Source organism: Poecilia reticulata, chromosome 11 (assembly GCF_904066995.2).
Source record: "Poecilia reticulata chromosome 11, P_reticulata-male-v2, whole genome shotgun sequence".
Taxonomy (NCBI): Eukaryota; Metazoa; Chordata; class Actinopteri; order Cyprinodontiformes; family Poeciliidae; genus Poecilia; species Poecilia reticulata.
Window position 1 is genome coordinate 22,315,080 of NC_088840.1, and position 21,073 is coordinate 22,336,152.

A 21,073-nucleotide genomic window follows, 5' to 3' on the forward strand; every position below is an offset into this window, starting at 1 on the left:
GAAGTCTCCTTACCGGAACGTTTCTCGGCTTTATGGTGTCGTCGTGAGCAGAGGCCGCCCGTCAGACAATCCGGTAACAGCCAGTGGATTTCAGTAGTGTCTCTGTCTGCTCTCAGGTCTTTTTTTTTATCGGCCACTGTGTTTCAACCGTCGTTGTAAAGCAGTTGCTCTTCCTCTCAGCTGCCGTGTAGGATCTAAAAATGGCGGCTGTTTCAGCGGATCACGGTGAGTGCTCAGAGCTGAGCTAACAGCTGCTAACGTTAGCTTCTCTTCTTTAGGTAAACACTCAGAGTAGGACGACTGTAAATCACTGCTGCCTCATCCTAGCATCCGAGTTATTTCTAAAATTTGTAAATAACCACAGCTCAGATTGATAAATTGTTATTTTATTAGCCGGTTGGACGTTTGAGTCGTTATTGATCATCTGTGTTTACAGTCAGCTGATTATAAACCATCTGTCGGTCACATAATCCCAATCTGGTTAAACATTTGTGTCCAGATGTTTACAAGAGGTGGGAAATAAGGAGAAGAATCATTAATAATGATTAAAAAACAAACAATATTACTAGTTCGGAGTTTTGTCTGTCTTTGCTGTGAAACACAACCGTGAGGAAAGTCCCGAATTGTTTTTTTTCTTTGTGTTGTGCTTCCAAAATTACACAATTACTTACTGTTTAGTAATTTTCTCAAGTGGCAGATTTATTTGAACTTTGTGTCGCTTTTTAACTTATTTTTACTGCATTTGTTGATCTTTATGACACGACTTGGTCTGGTATGTTTATTAGAAGTTGATCATTTAGCTTTGAGTTGTTGAGCAACTGTTTTTTTTTTCTTTACTAGAGAGAGACTATTTAAACTTGGCATAAAAATCTTAAAGACACCCTTTTTATTGTCTTTTTATATAACAAAGAAATGTATTTGTGTTCACAATTTTCAACAACTGCATGAATATAAAAAATCGTTTTCCTCCACTCTTTTCCTCTCGGTGTAATACGCTCATTAAATTACTTGTCTTTGATTTATATTAAATTTCCATAGTTTATCTGTGATTTGTCACATCACACTTTGAGTTGTGTTGAGTTTCTGACTAAATAAACTCGTGGTACAACGGTTAAAAGAGCCATTTCACTGCTGAGTCTAAAATGTCAAACTAAGCAATAATGTTGCTTATGCTGTGCAAGCAAACAAACAAAGTAGCACCAAAGTTCACAAGGAAACTGTTTGTAGTCTACGACGATGGAGTCCAATCTAATTTGTTGATTAATCAATTGATCTACAAATGATCAAGCGTAAACTAAAGGAATGCTATGCATTTTTGGCAATAAAATTTGTATTTTCTTATTTAATTATTTGTTTATTTGCATATTTTAATGTATTTCTAATATCGTTTAAAAAGTGGATAGATGAAAATAATTGCTAATATAATCATTAGTTGCAGTTCTAATAAATATAACTAGCTAGAGATGTTGGCAAATATAAAACAATCAAAAATCAACGTGAGGCCAAACGGGAATCTTACAATAGTTTCAAAAAAGACTAAAAAAACTAATTTCTTAATGTAAATGATAGATTTTAATGGTTTTTGTTCTAAATTGGATCATAACAGGGAGAAAATCCAGACTGATTAATGATGTTTTCTCTTCCAGGTCTCTGCAGCCTTTTGCCTTAACTCACCCAGTTAAATTTGAGCACCATGTAAACAAACCAGGCAGCAAACCAATCCAAGCGTTAGCCTGCACCAGCACCAGCTCCAGCTCCAGCGGCTTACTGGTGAGTGACCAGCAGCAGCAGACAGGGTGGCGGCGCTGTCACCTTCCAGCTGGAGAGGCAGGCTGATGGAGAGCGACTGCCGGATCCCAGTCGCCTGCTGTCGGCCTCGGGTCCTCCTGCTCCACGCTCTGTTCTGGGGTCTCGTCTCGCTTAGGTGGGTTTGGACCCGCAGGCCTCCAGCGGAGCCTCAGAGTGTTTCAATAGAGCAGCGTCTCTGGGGCTAAAAGTCCGTTTTGATGCTTTTTCATTCCAGAGTGTTTGGAGCGGCGCTGCTGAGCGAGGAGAAGACGACAGGTACTGCTTCAAACATCCTTCTTTTATTTTTTATGTGACCTGGCATCTGTACTACCGTATTTTCCGCACTATAAGGCACCTAAAAACCTTCAATTTCCTCAAAAGCTGACAGTGCGCCTTATAATCCGGTGCGCCTTTTATATGGACCAATATTGAACCACAACAGGTCTAGCAACTACGGTAAGCAGCCGCCAACTTCATTTTCCCCGCGCGGTGCATGCTGGGATAGTTGTCAGAACACTGGTTTGTTAATAAAGTTTGACTCACCTATTCATAGACATGAATACCGACCTGATAATCAGGTCGTCTGCAGGTCATCTAGCACCACGTTCTCCACCAACATGCCGTGCGCGGACGGAGACGGGTCACCATTGTCCGGCCACGCCCCGGCCGAGACACGGAGGGCTCTCCTCACTGACCGGAGTCATTCTTTATGTCAACAAAGTGGCTTTAGATATTCATCCGGAGTGCTTCGACTAGGGTTGCTAAGGGACCAGCCCCTATACATTTAAAGCCGGGGGAAGAGAGACAGAGACTGCGGCGGCAGCGTGTCTGCTTTCGGTGTTACCCAGAAAGCAGTTGGGCAGAATTTTGCAACACCAACACCGTGAGTGAAACATCGACTGAGGCAGACTACTATATAAAGTCCTCGGGGACCTTTGTCCCATATAGGTTCAATACGGGACGGGTGGCAACCGTAGCGTCTATTCTATGTGCCTTATATATGAAAAAAGTTTTAAAATAGGCCATTTATTGAAGGTGTGCCTTATAATCCGGTTCGTCTTATAGTGGGGAAAATATGGTAATAAAACTATACTTTTTCCAAAATACCCGTTCCTTTTAAGAAACTAAAAACTACATACCGGGATGATATTTGAAGCAATTCTTTTACCTAAAACTTCTTATATTTTAATTTAAATCTCTCTCTTGTGTGGATATTTACTGTAGTAAATATGTTGTATTGTTTCCATTTGTTCAGCAACCTGCCTGATTATTTTAAAGAATGCTGCATGACCAAATCTCATCCTACATATAATATCATCTTCTTTCTTTATTGTAATACGTTTTCTAAATTTCCCAACTTTTTTTTTTTTTTTGGATACTGTGATCAAATCTAGCATCGTCTCATCTTCCATTTCTTCTTAATGTATAATTTCACTGCATTCTTAACCTCATTTTTAGTTTTTTAGCATTTAAATTCACTTTTTTGTAGCACTTTCCACAAAATTACTCCAATTTCCTACGATTCCAATTTGTGCAGGAATCCATAAGTTTGACCTCTGCCACCATTTTTAATCCTGGAATTGTAAATGACTTGTACACAATATAAAACCTTGAATCTGAACAAATAATATCTTTTTTTCTTCTCTCTAACCCCTTTAACTCATTCTAAAGCACTCAAAGTTACCTCTAATTCACCTCGAAACACTGTTAATTTGACATTCCTACTCTATTATTTATCATTTTAGTATCTGTATAGATCTTTTTGGGAAACAGCAGCACTGATCTGAAAGCTGAGACCAAACCTTCAGCATATTTTTCACGTTTGTTGTTTTGTTTTTTTCCTGACCTTTTGTTCTTCTGCATCAGCAGTGAAGCCTGTTGTTGCCCCCTGCTGGCTGCTGGAGAACTTTGTAGTGTTGGAGGAATGCAACCGCTGCAGCGACTTCATCGCTGTACGTTAACTCAGCTTGTTGTGGTCTATTAATCTACACATTACTGGGGTGGGCATTTATCGTATCGTTTATCATTTATCAAGAAAAAATGTCTTACTGTAAGAAGAAGTTACTATAATGAGCGATTGCTTATTCATAAGTGTCTTTAAATTTTATGAGTCTTTAAAATAATGATTTAGATCTTTAAGTGTAATTTTAGGAGCAGTGGGAGTAATTATATCTTTTCTGTTTTACATTAATCAGTTTGTGATGTAATAATATAATTGATGTATTTTCAGTCATTTAGCTCACAGAGGGAATCTCATTCCATCTGAGTTTTAGTTTAGCTTCAGTACTTGAAGAATCAGTTTTATATCTGAGGTTCAGTCAGGAAGCCGTTCTGAGACGGTGAAGAGCCGGATCTCGATTGGCTGATGACGTCTTCAAACTTGTGTGTGTGTGTGTGTGTGTGTGTTTCAGAAGACGCAGACGGTGTGCAGACAGACGGGATACGTGGAGCGGGTGAACTGCACCAAGACCAGCAGACAGGAGTACAAGAGGTCAGAACCTGAAGGGTTAATGAGTCTGAAGTTTCCTCTGAGGTCAGACAGAAACACATTCAGGGATTTTTCTGTTAGGAGATTAAAACTCTCCTCACTCCAGTCGATGTGAACTTCTTTATCTCTCAAGTCAGGACAGGAATGAAAAAAAAATATTTAAAAAATGTCCTTCCTTCCTTATCTGTATTTCTTCCTTCCACATTCTTTCCTCGTACTCTTGCTTCTTTCCTTATTTCCTTCCTTGTGTCCCATCTCCACTCCTTCCTTGTTTTCTTCTTCCCTCATCTTTGTGAACTTTCCTCCATCCTCTCTGCTTTTCTGCTTCCTGTCTTTCATCCTTCCTTCTTTTAACCCCGTTTTTTTTTTGCCCTTACTACCTCTTGTGTTTCCTTGTTTTTTCTTTCTTTCTTTCTTTCTTTCTTTCTTTCTTTCTTTCTTTCTTTCTTTCTTTCTTTCTTTCTTTCTTTCTTTCTTTCCTTTCATTATTTCCTTGTGTCCTCCCTTGTTTCCTTCCTTAATTCCTTGTTCTTTCCTCCCTCTGTCCCTCCCTTGTGCTCTTCTTCCATTCTCTGTGTTAATTCCTTCCTTCTATTTAAATATCTGCCATAAATTTGTGTAAATTTAAGATCAAGCCCTGGGAATATTTCTCCGTATCAGATCTGAAGCGGATCCAGATCAAATATTCTTCTAGTGTAAACAGACACTAACCGTTCTCCTCCTCTTCCTCCCAGCTGCCGCTCCGCCCTGATGGAGGAGCATCTCTTCTGGAAGTTTGAGGCGGCCATGTTGGCTCTGACGGTCGTCTTCGCCGTCCTGGTGGTCATCCGCCAGCGCTGGCTGGATCGCCTCGCCTCCGAGAAGGTCCGCCGACAGATCGAGTCCATCTAGGAGGAGAGGGTCTTGTTGGGTTTTTAAATCCCGTGGCAGTATTTTTAAAATGGATCCAGGCTGGGACCGGACCTGGTGGACATCCTCCATGGAGCTGGCTGAGCTCAGCTCCCCGAATGAGAAGTTTTTCCTCTTCACCAGCGACTGTTTCTCTGCTAAAAAAGCAGAAAAAAAACAAACAAAAAAAAACACTAAAACCGGGACAATGAGATGTCCGGACTCATGATGCAAACTGTAGATTATATTTTAGTGAACAGAGTTTATAGAGAAATCAGGGAAGGAGAAGTTTGATCTGGATCAGAACAAGTGAAACTGACAAACCTCGGGAACAGAAGCTGAAACCTCTCTTCCTGCATCGGCTGATGTCAGACAGGAACTTCCTTATATGGACTCTGGAAGTGACAGTTGTCAGCAGCGGTTTCTGAAGTGTGGAACAAAGATCTTTTTCTTTCAAGATTAAACATTTTCCTGCAGAAATATTAAATAAAAGTCTGAAAAAGATTCCAATGTGATATTTAAATATGCAGTTCTGTTTCAGTTTTCCATTAAAAACTTTTTACATCCGTGTTTTGGTTGATGAGGCTGTATTCCGGTTCCTGTGCAGAAATTTGACCAAAGTATTTTTGAGCTCTGGATAAATAAACAAATAGTCAATTAAATGGTTCATTAGATTAAAATTAATTCCAATCGATTAATGACGTCTGTTTAAACCTTTTTTCAGTGTTGTGGTTTCGGCCGCCATCCTTAAGCGAAGATGTTAATCTGAAAAATAAAAATAAAAATGGCGGCTGTATCTCAACGGGAAAGAAAAACGGTCCAGACGGAATCAATTGTGGGATGTAAATTGCAGTTTTTGCGGTTCTATTTAGAAATTTAAACACTCGACAAGCTCCTGAAGTTATGACTTTAATACAGCTGACTCAAAATGTTACAATGCATTGTTTCTTTTAAATTCGGTATATGGTGCAAAAGTTAGCCCTTTGCTTTAGAAAGACTGGTTTCTCTTGATGCAAGAGAAACAGTTTATGAAGAGATCGTCCGCTTATCAATAAACTTTAGAGTAACTTATTAATCGATTACTTACATTCCAAAGAGAAACGAGATTACTTAAAAAAAGAAGTTTGTATTCTGCCATGCGAACCATTGTTTCCTTCCTGTTTGTATTTATTTTGTCAGCTCACAGTATAGTAATCTTACCCGAACTGGCTCCGAACTTTTTAGTGTTTTTATAGTTTCAAATCTACTGTGGAGTCTGAAAATGTCTCATCTTGACATCCCGGATGCGCTGGAAAGATTTAAAAGTTTGAAATTGGTCAGAACGTGACGTCATCGGTCATATCCGCCCATTCTTCACCTGATTGGTTCACCTTTCCTCTGGCTGAGTTCTGATTGGTTGCTGCTTCACTGTCAATACAGACAAATTTTAAAATTAAAACAGTTTTAATTTTATGTTCCTTTATGGAAGTGTTTCAGCCTCATTCTGATGTTTTTATTGTAAATAATAGGTTTATGTTGGACTTTTTTTGTTTCTGTGAAGTTTCTGACAAAATAAACTGAAGAGGAAACGGTGTGAGTTACCTGATTTGATTTAGTTCAAAAAGTCTGTTTTATTATTTCAATAAATATGTTACAAATACGGTCAATCTCAGTATTTTGTGGAATTTGATAAACTTTTTTTCCAACATCTAGAAGTCTTGGACCAACTTAATGAGGATTTGGGAATTTAGATTCTCTAAAGAAGTCTGTGAAATTTGATCCCTTTATTTTGTTAAAAATCCTTTAAAACGCAGCTTAATTGCTTTGTTTGGCATTTTAGACTAATTTTAAGAACAGCTCAAGTTTAATGTGAAAGTAAGTTCCACATAGATGGAAATAGGTACGAGTGCACATTTAGTTGAAACGCAAAAACTAACACACAGTTGGGCAGAATTGTTAAACATTATGGATTTATGTGGCAAATCACAGCGAAAACTACTACATCTGTTAAGGATTATTAAAATGTAATTCCTTTAATTAACAGCAACATTATTTGGAAAATCAAACATTTTCCTTGCTCACTTTTCTTTTTCTAGTATTATCCAGACCTGGAAAATCTCAAAAGCAAAATCCAAACCTTCCCAAGCTTTGCATAAATAATGCATATTACCAAATCTAAAAATCAAAAAACAATTGATCAAAACTCAAGACTGATTCCAATATACGGTTAATAACACTTCAAATCACCGAAATAACACATTGCACTTTTTATTGTAGAAAAGCTTTTTGGACACCAAGCTGCTAAGCGGCTCCACATCAAATAAACAAAATCTTGAATTTAACATTAAATCTTTAAAATACAAAGATTAATTAAAAAAAAAAAAAGCATTAAAGCTCACAATGAGGTTTGTGTTGATGTCCTAAATAAATTCTTGGTGATTTCATGGTGAGTCCTGATTGGTTAATGCAGTTTAGGTCAGAACATGTGATGTTCAGGCTCAAACCAACAATAATTTAGGTACATTTATCTGAACTGAGATGCAACGGTAACAAAATGTTATCAAGTATTTCTGGTACAAATATCTTCGTACCACTTGAAATAAGACAAAACTAACTTACAAGTAACTTTTTAATGAGATACAGAAACTTGTTTTAAGTCAAAAATTCCTTGCAACTCGTAGTTTTTTATCCATATTAAATAATTATTCAATTAAAACAAACTCCTACGTCTTGCTAAAGTTACTTGTAAGTTTAGTCTTACTTCAAATGTAGTCATATTTTTGCACTAGAAACTACACTAAAAATATTTTATATTTTTGTGTTTTTGCTGTGTAAGCAACGTTTCCTCCAGGTTTATAAAAACCAAAGAAAAAAATATGTAATAAAATAAATATGTTGTAGTAGCTTAAAGTAGAAAGCTACTTTCAAACCTGAGATACAAAGTAAAAGCCTTAAAATCTCAACATTATATGAAATATCTATACATTTTTATAAAAAGAATGAAATTAGATTTCATTTATATACAATAAATGCTTTTAAATCTCGCTCATGCTCAGTGTTTCTAATTAAAACAATTTTCTGCTTGCTGCTAATTTAGTCTACTGACTGAAACTAACGTGAGCTATCGCTGAAATGTTAACCTAACTGCTTCTCGATTGGCTGAATCATCAGTGATGTCATCCGAAACTTAAAAAGAGTCTCAACATCTCATTGGCCCGGACTATGCTGTCAGTTGATTGGCTCGTAGCCTGAGGATTCCCGCTTCTTCGCGATTAAGATGTAAACTCCGCCCCCCAGCAGGAGGAGGATGGGAATCCCCAGACCAGCCGTTAAGATGCCGATCACCATTGGGGAGAAGGAGTCCACCGGAGGGGAGCCGACGCCCACCAGCATCGTCCTGAGGGAGACGGATTGCATCGATTTAACGACAGACGGATCAGAAACACTAAATAAATAACAAATAGACGAACTAACCAGCTGAGGAACATGGTGCTGTTGTAGTAAGGCTCTCCAGCTATGCCGAAGCTAACGTTCAACCCCATGGCTGCTGGGTCGGAGTAAAAAGCTTTAATCAGAGCCGATGAAGCTGACGTCGAGTTCCCGTTTTGCTGCTGTGGGTCGGAGTTACGGCACGGCGTTGCGTCCTCCAGGGTCGCGTGGGACGTCCGGTACGCCACTGGCTTCCACTGGGCGAAACCCAGGACGTCTGAGCCGTTGTTCGGTGAAGACACCCACTGAGACATCTGAAGGAGAGGAACTACAGCCGGTTAAAGAGCAGCAGAACCGGTCGGTTTACACCGGAACCCCGTCTAGTCACGGTTCTGTATTCATGGACTTTTTTGTGGAATGCGACTCCAAATAATTCACGAAAAATTTACTTATTCACTTTTTTCAAATAGAAAAAATGCTAAAAAAAAAAAAAAGCCCCCAAAAAACAAAGTACTTTAAAATAAATAGTTTTGTCACCTGGAATATCGAAGGTGTGTACTCGTCGTCGATGAACTGGTGAACGTTCACTCTGCTCAGTGGATAAGCCCCGCCCACCGCCTGCAGCTCCAACACGAACCTGGACATATTGGAGCGGGGCGGCAGGCCGTTAAGCCACACCTCCAACTGGGAGGAGTTAGCAGAATGGAGGAGGCGGGGCCAGAGGTCGACACGCCCCTCTGAGCCAAACACAGACAACTGGAAAACAAAAGGTAGGAAATTTAAGGCAATATGAAAATCTATAATAAAAATACTGCCTCCATCTTATGAATATCACTCGACTTTGAGTCATGACACTGATATACTTTAATAACATTATAGGAAAGGCAAGAGGGACGATAAACAAATACATGAAAATGAGATTATATTTTAATATACCAGAATTATGTCATAAATATTATTACATTAGCAATAGTTCAACATTATTTGTGCACCACCATATAATTATGATAAATCTTAGTAAAAAATATGGAATCATCCTAAGTCGATTTCACGTCACATAATTATGGTATAATTATGACATTTATAAATTTTTATGACTTTGTTACAAAGTCGTAAAAGCTCTTTCCTTAACCATCTAGAGAATTAATCCAATGATGATAATAATAATATTATTATTGTTGCTGATTGGAGTGACTGTCCTGGGTCGTGCCAGTGTCCTACCTGCAGGCAGAGCGACCCGTTGCCGGACCGTGTGGGAGATCCGCACACCGTCGCGGTGGATTCTGACAGGTTCATCGGAGTCCAGATGAAGTCCTTCAGCTCGTAGGCGGGGAAGAAGTTGGATTTCGCCTCAGCCGTGTCATTTTCATCATTGTACTCCAACAGCTGAGAGAAGAAACAAAATTGTTTTTGCAGTAAACACACTGCCAGGTTTGTTCTACAAGGGTAAAGATTGGTTCTGACCCGGCTGAAGACAATGGCGGTACTGTACAGGATGCTGCTCTGCGGCTCCACCGTCAGGCTGCCGCTGGTATTACGAGCCAAAAACTCAGGCCACTTCACCTGAAAAACAGACACATGTAGATACCCGACAGGTTAAAATAATAAATAAATGTAAGATATGACTTATTGTGGCCTGACATTATTTTGCTCTTGATTTAAGACAAGACACACTTCATATTCTTTTAACATTTGCAATATTAAATATTTGTAAAGATGCTTTCCATGCTCTTAATTTAAAAATAGATAATTAAAACATTAAAGCTTCTTCCCCACTTTAATGCCAGTTAACGTTTTGATGAGGATTTGATAGACTTATCTCAAAAGATGAAAAACATGCTAACTTTACTAAGCTTTGTGTAGTGATAAAAATAAACTAAATACTTGTATAAAAATCAGATATTTAATACAGTGGCCACCCGATTAAACAAGCTAAATGAGCTAATTAATGTATAATAATTGTTCTTTCTTAAGCGTTTCAGTGCCGATTAATCTTGCCCAAACCTTGACAGTAGATGAAGAAGAGTTGGTGTGAACGAGCAGCAGTGTTGGCGCCCCCTGGCTGCAGAAGAGAAAGTGCAACGTGTCGTTTCCGCCCACAGCGCTCACGTGAAGGAGCTCACCGCCAGAGGGCGTCGAGTTCGGGTACAACTTCAGAGTCAGCTGAAGCACAGAAGAAGAAAACAAATCAGCAGTGATCAAATAGAGACAGTGATGATGTCATTATCAGTTTACAGAGAACATTATGATAAGATTGTTAAAGTCAATGCAATTATCTCGTCTCTCAGGTCACTTTAAGTGTTGTTTTTAATCAATTTAAATCAGTATACAGGGTTTTATTCTGCTTTTCCCACACACATAGCATCTAAAAATGTATTACAGAAAACTAAACAATTATCAATAAGTTTTAAAGAATCCCATTAAAAAAGAGTGAAGGATTTCAGTCTATTTTCTGTTTAATAAATACTTTCACTTCCCGTTTGTCGCTGCTGTAATTCAGCCCTTTAATGCGATTAATTTAAAACATTTTCGGCTGTTGATTATTTCATTACCTCTCTTTTGTAAGAATCTCCTCCGCTGAACAAACTTTCACACGAACTAAAAAGAAAAACGACTAAAATCAAGAAAATTCGGCCGGTCCCTCCTGCCTCTGCAGCCGCCATCTTTGTTGTGACCGTTGTGCGGTGAGTCACATGACCACCTCCTCTACGTCAGCTGACTGCTAGAAGCCCCGCCCACATACGTCACTACGTCACCTACTGCAGGAAATAGAATCTCAGCAAAAAATATTACAAACGTTCAAATCAGTTACTCGACAGCAATGGTGAGTGGTATACTTATGAGCATTTTATGAACAACAATAACATAGAGATATCTCAAAAAGAATTTGAAATGGTGATTAAATCTGTTCCTCATAGTTTGCTCTGTTTAGCACAAACCAAACATCCGAACGATTTAAACCTTCATGATTCAATTTCAATTGAAGGAACTAATATAATGAATAAGAAATTTACAAACTGTTTTATCAGAACTCACTTTCAAACTTTCTCCGCTCCCATAAGCAAACATAGATGGGATTATCTGAGCAAAAAGTTGTGGAGTGCAATCTTTTAATTGCCTCATAAATATATAATTACTAACAAGATCAAAGAATTTTTATTTAAGATTTTACATAGACATTATCCAGTTAAAAATAACATTTGTCGCTTCTCTCCAGATGTCAGTAACAACTGCTCTTTTCGTCAGTGTGAAGGCGAAAGTATTGAACATTTATTTGTGGAATGTTCTCACGCTACAATTTTTGTTCGGGCTCATTATATTCCTTACAGTAAAAATTGGAAAAAATATTTTTATCAAATTTACATATTTTACTCATCTTTAACAATTCAACTTTTTCTTCAGATGAAATATGTATAGTGAATCTTATAATCCTAGCAAAATATTATTTCCACAAGATGAAATGGAGTGAAAAAAATCCCATCTTAATAATTTTCAAAAAACTGACTTAAAAATGTATATTGCCTCTGTTGAAAAATTTTCTCTCTGTGCCAACTAGAAATGACCAATCAGAACCAGGAGTGTCCTATTGCTGTCAATCACCCACAATGGCACTGCTACGCCCTCCTGCAGCTAATGTAGCCTGTTGTGAATGCTAAGGCTAGTTAGCATGGTCACAGGTGACAAAGAAGCTCATTTAGCAGCTCATTCATGACTCTCCTCTTAGCTCCAATTGGTCGTTTCTGGTTCAGAGCAGTGTGTTTCTTTAGGCAGCAATAGTATCTCAACTTCTGGTCCACTGTTGTATTTATCTCGGCAGACTTCAGGATTCTTTCTCTCCAGTTTGTTTAGATCCATAAAAGCGAACAGAACCAACAGAACTGGCGAAAATAAAGTTTTACATAAACAAAACCAGCAGTCAGGCATCAGGTTTCCAAGATTTGTTTTTATTAAGTTTCAGCGAGTCATCTGGTCCCCACACATGCATACATACAGAGTTTAACACACACATCCACTCACACACACACACACAGCTGGAGTGACTCCGATGTTCTGGGTCGACATGGATCCAACTGGACCTACTCGGCGCCATGTCCTCCCATCTGCTCGTCTTTGTCCTTCTTCTTATGACCAGAGACGATGTCGTCGATGCGCAGCAGCAAAATGGCTGTCTGTTTATCACAGGAGAGAATGGTAAGAGCTCAGAGTAATAAACAGCAGTGGCAGTTCTGATCGGGCTGCGGTTCTGATCGGGCTGCGGCTCTGACCTCCACTGCGGTCTTGTAGGTCTGGGCCTTCACGGCCAGCGGCTCCCAGATGCCAAGAACGGACATGTCAGACAGACAGCCGGTTTCTCCGTCGACGCCCCAACTGACACTGTTCTCCTGGGTGTGTTTGGCCTGAAAAGACATGGCGACCTTTAACCCTCTGAGCTCCACAGGTTTAAAAGCAGGCCAGCTACCGAATGTTCCAGAATATAGGTCAAAGGTCGTTTTTTTTTTTTTTTTGGCTGGCCCTGCAACATATTTATGTGTTTTTCCTCTTCATGATTGATTTTCTGACATTAAATATTAATTTATACTGACAGATACAAACTACGGATTAAACATCATCGTCAACTAATTTAGTAATCGAGTATAAAGACTCAAAAAAGGAAATTTTGCTGAAAAAGAACAAACAAAAACCTCAGAGCATACTCAACTCATACTCAGAGCAGCAATTAAGCCAAAACTGTACAAAAATATATACATTTAAGATAAAAAAGAAATTTACATGTTTTACCCAATTATTTCAATAATTTATTAATCATGACTAATCACGATTAATCGTTCCAATTCTAGTTTAAAAAAGTCTCAAGTGGTTAAATGAAAAATCTGCAGAATACGCCAATTTTTAAAATCTGATTAATTGTCACAATAATTGATTTTCTCAGCTCTGAGGGGGCCATTAGTTTGGACTTTTACCCTCAGCGATGTCAGCACTCTGATGGTGGACGCTCCACAGTTCTGGATCAGGGTTCGGGGGATGACCTCCAGCGCCTGGGCCACGGCGCGGTACGGCCACTGCTCCACACCGGTCAGAGCGCGGGAACGCTCCGTCAGGCGCTTCGACACCGCCATCTCCACAGCGCCGCCTCCTGGCAGCAGGAACGGGTCGAGCAGCACGTTGCGGCACACCTGCATGGCGTCCTGCAGGTTTCTCTCCACCTCCTGCAGACCGCACACACAGTTACACACTGAACCAGTCCGCCAGGCTGGTATAACAGGTAGGGGGCGCTCTCACCGCCAGGATCTCCTTGCTAGCTCCTCTCAGCAGGATGGTGCAGGCTTTGGGGTCTTTGCACTCTGTGATGAAGGTGAAATACTCATCCCCGATCTTCTTCACCTCGAACAGTCCCGCCTTGAGGCCAATGTCTTGTTCACGCAGCTCATCTGTCCGGCTGACGATGTGAGCGCCGCATGCCCTGATGAAGAAAACATTTAAAGGTGATCTATCATTGTTCCTTAAACGAGTTAGGAAAAAGTCTATGGGCCACACAAAACATTACATCTGGTCATGCCCCACAAATTAACGTTTACGATCGCGTGTGAAAATGGCTACAAACAAATATTAAGTTATACAAATGTATTGCCTTGAAAAGCATCAGTAAAGCCTCCTGTGCAACCAACAATAATACAGCAAGTGGTGTCTGAGCATTAAGTCACCAACAAAACACTTGTCTTTTCCTGCAGCCATTGTACAGCAGTAAACCCAGCTGAACAAAAGTGCTGGCGCTCAGCTTAGGTTGCTAGGTAACTGGTGGAATTCTGCTGGGGTTGCTAGGCAACGCTGCAGTTCTCACTGAATGTGACTTAACATTTTAAAGATTTTTTTAAAACGGCTCGTTTTCCAGGCACAAAAAAAAAAAAAACAAAAAAAACCTTACTACCAAAAACCGCCTGAGCTTTAATTTTTTTAAACACTTGGTCTGCTTTTAGACGCAGTTGAGGCCCAAATAGAAGCATCATCACGTCCACTTCCTTCTGAAAGTTGTCATTTCATCTTTAGCTGCTTTCCATGCTGGAGGTCTGATCATCTTATAGACTTCAGACACGGTGGAAAAGCTGGGAGCACACAGCAGCGTACCTGGCAATGCGGTTGTTGTCAGTCTTCCTCACACGGCGGATGGCGGTGATGTTCGCCTTTACCAGGTAGTGCTGAGCCAGATCTGAGGGAGAAAAATAAAAAATTAAAAGTTAAAATGGCAGAAGAGCAGAAACAAAGCCACATGTTCAGGTGTGACGGGCTTCAGTACCAGAGATGCCTTTCTCAGTGAAGACCAGATCCGGTTTGAGGCGGATGATGTCCTCACAGATCTGCTGGATGTACTCTTCCTCCATCTTTAGTATCCTGGCAAAGTCTTCCTCCTTGGTGATCTCAATGTCAGTCTGCAGGAAACCATATGAAATGATTTTCATATGAATTCATGAGAATGAGTTCAGAAAAAAACCAGTTTGTAAATGCTTTAGATGCATTTCATTTTGAAATGGTGCGACAGGTTTTTATGCATTTTCACGTATCGGTTACTGATTACAACATGTAGTCAATTTGTTAAAGTTATTGGAGTTTTTTTTGGGGGGGGGTGAAGCTAAAACAAGATGGTGTTTTAAAAAAAAAGCAGCTGCACAATAATTAGCTGATTTTCTCCATTTGGCCTTTGGAAAAGATGGATTTTTTTCACTAATGCACTCTACAACAAAATCGAAGGGTCAGCCAGGCTACTTTTTTTTAGTGCAATGATTTTACAAAAACATAGTTTCAAGTAATACTAAAATATGTAACATCAGTAGGGACCAGATTGTTTTGGAAGTCCAATGGAAGTTGACTCATCCAAGCCATCAAAGATGAACAGAATCTGGAAATGTTCAAAGCTGCACATTTCTTTAGTTGTAGTATTTGGAGAAAAATGTAAAAAAAAATTATCTAGTTAAGCTTTTTTTTAAAGGCTTTATTGGCTCTAGTGGCCTTTATTTGAAGGTAGTTTGACAGGAGAGAGGGTTGTGGGGGAGGGGGAGGACATGCGGCAGATGTCACCAAGCCGGGTATCGAACCTGCGACCACCGACATGAGGACTAAGGCCTCAATACATGGGTTGTGCTTTGCCCCAGCGCCACTACAGCACCCCACTACAGCACCCCCTAGTTAAGCTTTCTTCTCATTAAAACTACTTTTTTGTAATTTTAAGACGGGCAAGATTGGATCTTTTTTCTGCTAATATTACAACTATAATCAAAACTTCTCATAGCTTGTCATTTGTATCAAGTTATTTTATTTTTTCAGAAAAGAGCGAGGGGGAATAAAAAAATCGATTAAAATGTCTGGTTATAAATGTTTACCTGGCTCTCGCCCTTCTTGTACTCCAGAGAACAGTCGAGCAGGATGATGCGAGGGTTTTTGATCATCCGTCTCATCCTGGGGTGAGTCACGTCTTTGTTGATCATCACGCCCTTCAGCACACAGGAGTCCTCGATGATCCCACCTGGAACCTGAACGCACCATGGGAATTAGAACAAGATGTAGCTTTAAAGCAGCAAAATAAACAAAATGCAGTTATTCTGAAGATGCTCCTCTAGTGATCTGTTACAGAATATTTAAGGTTAAGTTTTCAAATTAAGATGTCAAAAAAAATTACTGTAAGAACAATAGTTCAAGTTTGAAATATTTCAGGATAAAATTTTGTCTATATTCAATTTATCAATTTACTAGAAAACAATCCAATCAGTTAAATTCTAAATTTCAACAGTTAACTGATGTAGCAGCAGGCGACAGTGGAAAGAAACAACTGTAGTTCAACAGGAAGTGGCCACTTCCATTAATTTGGATTATCATTGTTGCATTACTTTACAATGTGGAACATGCCTGCAGTATTTATATTACATAATATACATGGAGAACATTTTTGGGGACTAATATGGTTTTTATGATCATTTAGAGCCAAAACAAATATTCAGATTAACTTTATTTTTAGTAAATTATCATTACAAAAAATAAAAACAAAGACCAATCATTTACAAAAAAAGGTATAATTTTAATGAACGTATTTGATTACTGGCAATGCTCTAGATCATGTTGCAGGTTTATGAAGCATTTTTGAATTGAATTTTCTACACCTCCTCTTGTGTTGTTCAGGCTGAGTGAATCCTAGCCGTCTCACCTTCTCCACCTTGGCGTACTTCTTGATGTCGATCTCTTTGCGTCCGTTCTCCTCCAGCTCGACGGTCCGAACGGCGTCCAGCGCGATGCTGCAGGCCAGTTCTGACCAGCGGCTCAGAGCTTTGGTGTTGATGGCCGAGTGAACGATCTTCAACATCATGGAGCGATCTGAAGTGTCCACTGGGGTGCTGCAGGAGCAGAGACAGAGGGTTGGTGATCTGCTTAAAGGTCGCCTACTATGCTTCCTTGAACAGGTTGGCTATGCAAAACATGTGTTACATTTTTTTTGCATGAAATAATTCTTAGATAATGAGATTTTAGTCTGGTCAGTTCTGTTTTAGGGCATCTTTTCACTTTCAATCCAAATAAGCTGCCGGCCACGCTCCCCAACTCAACATTTACACTCAAACGTGAAAAAATATGCTCAATTATAAAACCTTGAAAAACATTAGTAAAGCCTCCTGTGCAACCAACAAGAATGCAGCAACTTGTTTATGACCGGTAAATAACAACAACGCATTTGTCTTTTCCAGCAGCCATTGTACAGCTCATACTTAGACCTGTCATGATAAATTCTGCTGAACAGTAAATTGTCCCAGAAATGATTGTAATAAATTATAATGTTGTTTTGAGACCATTATCAAGTAAGATAATGGTGTAATAATCTAAGAACACATTCTCAAATATCAATAAACTTTAAATTCTAATGAATATTCAACACTGGGCTTGGGAGACATTTTAAATATCCCAAAAAACGTAAACAAAAACAACAGATACAACAAATAAAATGAATTGTAAATGTCTGTAAACAAAATTGTCCTTCCAAAGAAGTGATAGCCGAGACCAGACCATCATACTGAAAACGTTTATCATCCAGTTTTTAGTATAAAGAGAGAAAATTGAAAAAATAATAAATCATACAAATGGAAATTATTGAGTTAGCTTTAATTTATCATGTGATTAATTGATTTATTGCGACAGGTTTACACATACAGAAGTAAAAGCAGCTGACCAAACGTTCTGGAGCTCTGCTTGGGTTGCTAGGTAATGGGCAGAAATCCGCTGGGGTTGCTAGGCAACAGCACAGGAATGTGATTTAAGATTCCACAGGTTTTTGAAACGGCTCATTTTCCAGACACCAAAAAACATTAAATTACTACCAAAAAATTACATTTTTTAAGCACTTGTTTTTAGAAGCAGGAAAGATCCAATGGCTTTACAAAAGTATGAACTTTGCACACCAGATGCCCCTTTGTCCTAAAGCTTTCATTTTATTTTTGGCTGGTTTCCTGCTGGAGTTGTGACTGAGAAAAGCTGGTGTCTACCTGACTTCCTTCAGGGTTTCCAGTATGTCCTCCAGAGCCTGCCTGTAGGCGCTGATGATCACCGTCGGATGCATCTGCTGCTCCAGAAACTGCTCAGCGACGGCCAACATCTCTCCAGCTGGGACACAAAGAAAAATCATTGATCAAATCAGATCTGTTGGTTTTTCTTTTTATTGTTTTAAAGCAATATTCTGTGGATTTAAAAACATCTAAATCCTTACCCAGAATGATGACTGAGGTGGTACCGTCTCCCACCTCTTCATCCTGCGTGCGACTGATTTCAATCATGGACTTGGCTGCAGGATGCTGCACCTGAATCTGTTGCCACAGACATGGAAAACAAAGCCAAACTGCTGTAACATCCATGTTGGACATTTCCAAACTGTCCAAGCTGAGGAAGTCATCAGTGACCCTGACCTCTCTGAGGATGGCGTTGCCATCATTTGTCATGACGATTCCTCCTGTGGGGTCGAGTAACATCTGGGAGGAAGAACATGGAGGATTACTGACCACTGCAGAGAATGGACGTGATGACGATGTTGGAGCACACTCACCTTCATCATGGCCCGCGGGCCGAGGCATGTTCTGATCACATCTGCAATGGTCTGAAATAAACTGGGCCGTTAGAGACAGAAACACAAACCAGAACCGTCATGAAGTTCAGCTCTGTAGTGAACAGGTTCACCAGTTGCGTTTCCATTACAAATGTAAGCAAAACTTCGTCAATATTCCACTAATGTCGAAAAAACGCAAATTTGCAGTTGCGGTGCCTAATGCCAAAACATTTAAAAGAGAAACAAGTTTGTTTTTTTTTAGAAATTGACATGGTTTTGTTAAGCAAATGTATTTGTTTGAAATGTCAAACTGCACAATTACATGGTCGATGGAAACGCTTCTTGTGTCTGAACTTTAAGAAGCGGCTTAATGTTTTAGGAGAAATATTTAGTAGAAATCCACAACACTGTGGTTCAAACTGACCTTTGCAGCGTTGATGTTTCCTGTCTGGACTTTACGTCCCGACTCTCTCTTCACGTTCTGATCTGGAGGGGGAAAAAACAGAGACGTTAACAATACTGCATGATGCGGCATCAGGAAGAAAAAAGTATTTAAGATTAAAGTGTCATTTAGTTAAGACTTTAACAAGGTTTCTGCATGTTTTACCAACTCAAATGTAATACTTTTAAAGACATCAGTTTCTGCTACTAAAACTAGGCATCAACAGTAAGAATCAAGGGTAGTGAAACTCCATTCAACTTGACTAACACACCACTGGCATACAGGATTTGCGTTAAGCAATATTCTGCCAGATATTGCGTTCAAGAAGTCGTACAATTATGATATCGCTCTGATTACTATAATTTGATATGGTTAATCAATATTTCTCATCATCATAAAGTCTTCACAACAATTCTCCTCTGCATTTCACTTAAGTCTAAACCAGGAGAGCAGGATGTCACTTCTATCCATTTTATTTATAAAGGACATAATTTTTTTTTATTGCTATACAGTGGGGCATATAGAACCAAGACAATAGTAAAATAAAAAGACTAAAAGTAGAACATACTAAAAATACTATAGAAAACACACCAATGGTCGGTGAAAGATTGTTGGATTGGTTAGCAGAGTAAAAAGGTATTGTGTGAATGATTCTAATAAATATTACAGATAGCATAAATGATATATTAATTTAACAATAGTATTTATTGTAGCTTTTCTGTGTTAAATTACAGCATTCTAATTTGTGCACTATGTTCTGGTTTCACATTTTTGTGCAAATGTAAACTGCCTGGTACTTATAATATTAAAGTAAAATTCAACCCTGTGTCTTGTTTTTTCACTTTCCACTTTTGATTTGACACTAAAATTGAAAAAGTGAAAAATCATACAAGTGTACTTCCTGTATTAATGAAATATCTTAAGATAAAAAAAACAAAACATCTATTCAGTAACATAGTTAAAATATTAAACGCTAGTATATCAAAGCAATTATTTTTCTAATAATTTAAAATAGCTTGGTTGCATTAAATATAATACCCAACACAATCCCCTACAGCTTAGACGTTTCCTAAACCAGTCGAGTTTCTTGCATATATTAACTACATGCCAAAAATAAAAATTATAACCGTGTTTAGAACTCAATATTTAGTACAAATGGAGACAAAAACATGTATGTCTGTCAGTTTTCAGCCTAACGGGCACATGTTCATGCTGAGTAACGGTGACAGTTAGCTCGATTTAGCTTAGCTTAGCCTAGCATCTCCCTCACGCTTTTCTTCGCCTCTAAGCTAAGGATGCTAACACCGGCTGGGTGGAGACGTTCAGTGTGGTGATGGTCGTGTAGCAGGAGCTAATAATGCTAACTCTAACTGAGGAAGTGATGCGAACGGCACCAGTCTGGTTAGCACATGCTGAGCTTAGCCGCTTTGTGCTTCAGCCGCTCCGCTCTGAATGTTAACGCCAACAAAAGGAGTGGAACCACCACACCAGGCGAACACTATTCTAACCTAAACAATAAAAACAGAACTTTAGGTGAATTTCAGTACTTACTGAGCACTAAAACCTGCTGGCCGATCATTTTTGACAACGTGCACCGGACAGCAGCCGCCTGGAAGGTTCTGGGAGGTACGGCGAGAGGGAGGGAGGGTCCGAAAGGGTGGACCAATCAGCGACGAGAATTAATTTGATTGACACATTAATCCACCAATAGAGTGAATGAAATAAATTTCGCACGCAATCCGCCTTTTAAGGAGAAAATCTGTACGAGACCCCTTACAAATTGTATTAAGCTGTTTTTGTTTTTTAAGATATATACTTTTTAAAATGTCTTTGAAGTAATAAAGATATTAACATTGTTCTTCACACCACTACATACACACTTATTCCCGGTAATTTAATATCTAAGAATATGTTTATGGGTTTGCAGAGTTAATAAATCAGTTTTTTAGTGTTGAGGGTCATTATTATATGCTGAAGAAAATAAAAGGAG

General features: G+C 39.0%; 3 protein-coding genes across 4 annotated transcripts; 1 reads left to right on the top strand and 2 right to left on the bottom strand.

Moving 5' to 3' along the window:
• On the top strand, positions 1 to 6,810 carry jtb (jumping translocation breakpoint). Of its 2 annotated transcripts, none has more exons than XM_008422299.2 (6): positions 1 to 225; positions 1,647 to 1,924; positions 2,024 to 2,064; positions 3,655 to 3,740; positions 4,200 to 4,279; positions 5,011 to 6,810. In XM_008422299.2, the coding sequence occupies exons 2-6, from the start codon at positions 1,836 to 1,838 to the stop codon at positions 5,165 to 5,167; spliced, it is 453 nt and encodes a 150-aa protein (XP_008420521.1). In that variant the 5' UTR covers positions 1 to 225; positions 1,647 to 1,835; the 3' UTR covers positions 5,168 to 6,810. The 2 variants fall into 2 exon arrangements, with proteins under 2 accessions (XP_008420521.1, XP_008420522.1); XM_008422300.3 differs by having other exon boundaries at positions 34 to 225; positions 3,658 to 3,740.
• A 585-nt stretch (positions 6,811 to 7,395) lies between these two features.
• Positions 7,396 to 11,321, bottom strand: glmp (glycosylated lysosomal membrane protein). Its single transcript, XM_008422298.3, has 7 exons — positions 11,125 to 11,321; positions 10,577 to 10,735; positions 10,037 to 10,135; positions 9,794 to 9,958; positions 9,110 to 9,328; positions 8,618 to 8,886; positions 7,396 to 8,540 (listed from the first exon to the last, which is right to left on the bottom strand). Exons 1-7 carry the CDS (start codon positions 11,233 to 11,235, stop codon positions 8,372 to 8,374), a joined length of 1,191 nt encoding a protein of 396 aa, XP_008420520.1. The 5' UTR covers positions 11,236 to 11,321; the 3' UTR covers positions 7,396 to 8,371.
• A 1,174-nt stretch (positions 11,322 to 12,495) lies between these two features.
• cct3 (chaperonin containing TCP1, subunit 3 (gamma)) lies at positions 12,496 to 20,791 on the bottom strand. Its single transcript, XM_008422297.2, has 14 exons — positions 20,635 to 20,791; positions 19,066 to 19,127; positions 18,642 to 18,692; positions 18,505 to 18,567; positions 18,309 to 18,405; positions 18,088 to 18,205; positions 16,764 to 16,950; positions 15,946 to 16,095; positions 14,865 to 14,997; positions 14,696 to 14,777; positions 13,853 to 14,033; positions 13,534 to 13,779; positions 12,838 to 12,969; positions 12,496 to 12,741 (listed from the first exon to the last, which is right to left on the bottom strand). The coding sequence occupies exons 1-14, from the start codon at positions 20,660 to 20,662 to the stop codon at positions 12,649 to 12,651; spliced, it is 1,623 nt and encodes a 540-aa protein (XP_008420519.1). The 5' UTR covers positions 20,663 to 20,791; the 3' UTR covers positions 12,496 to 12,648.
• Positions 20,792 to 21,073: the final 282 nt, after the last annotated feature.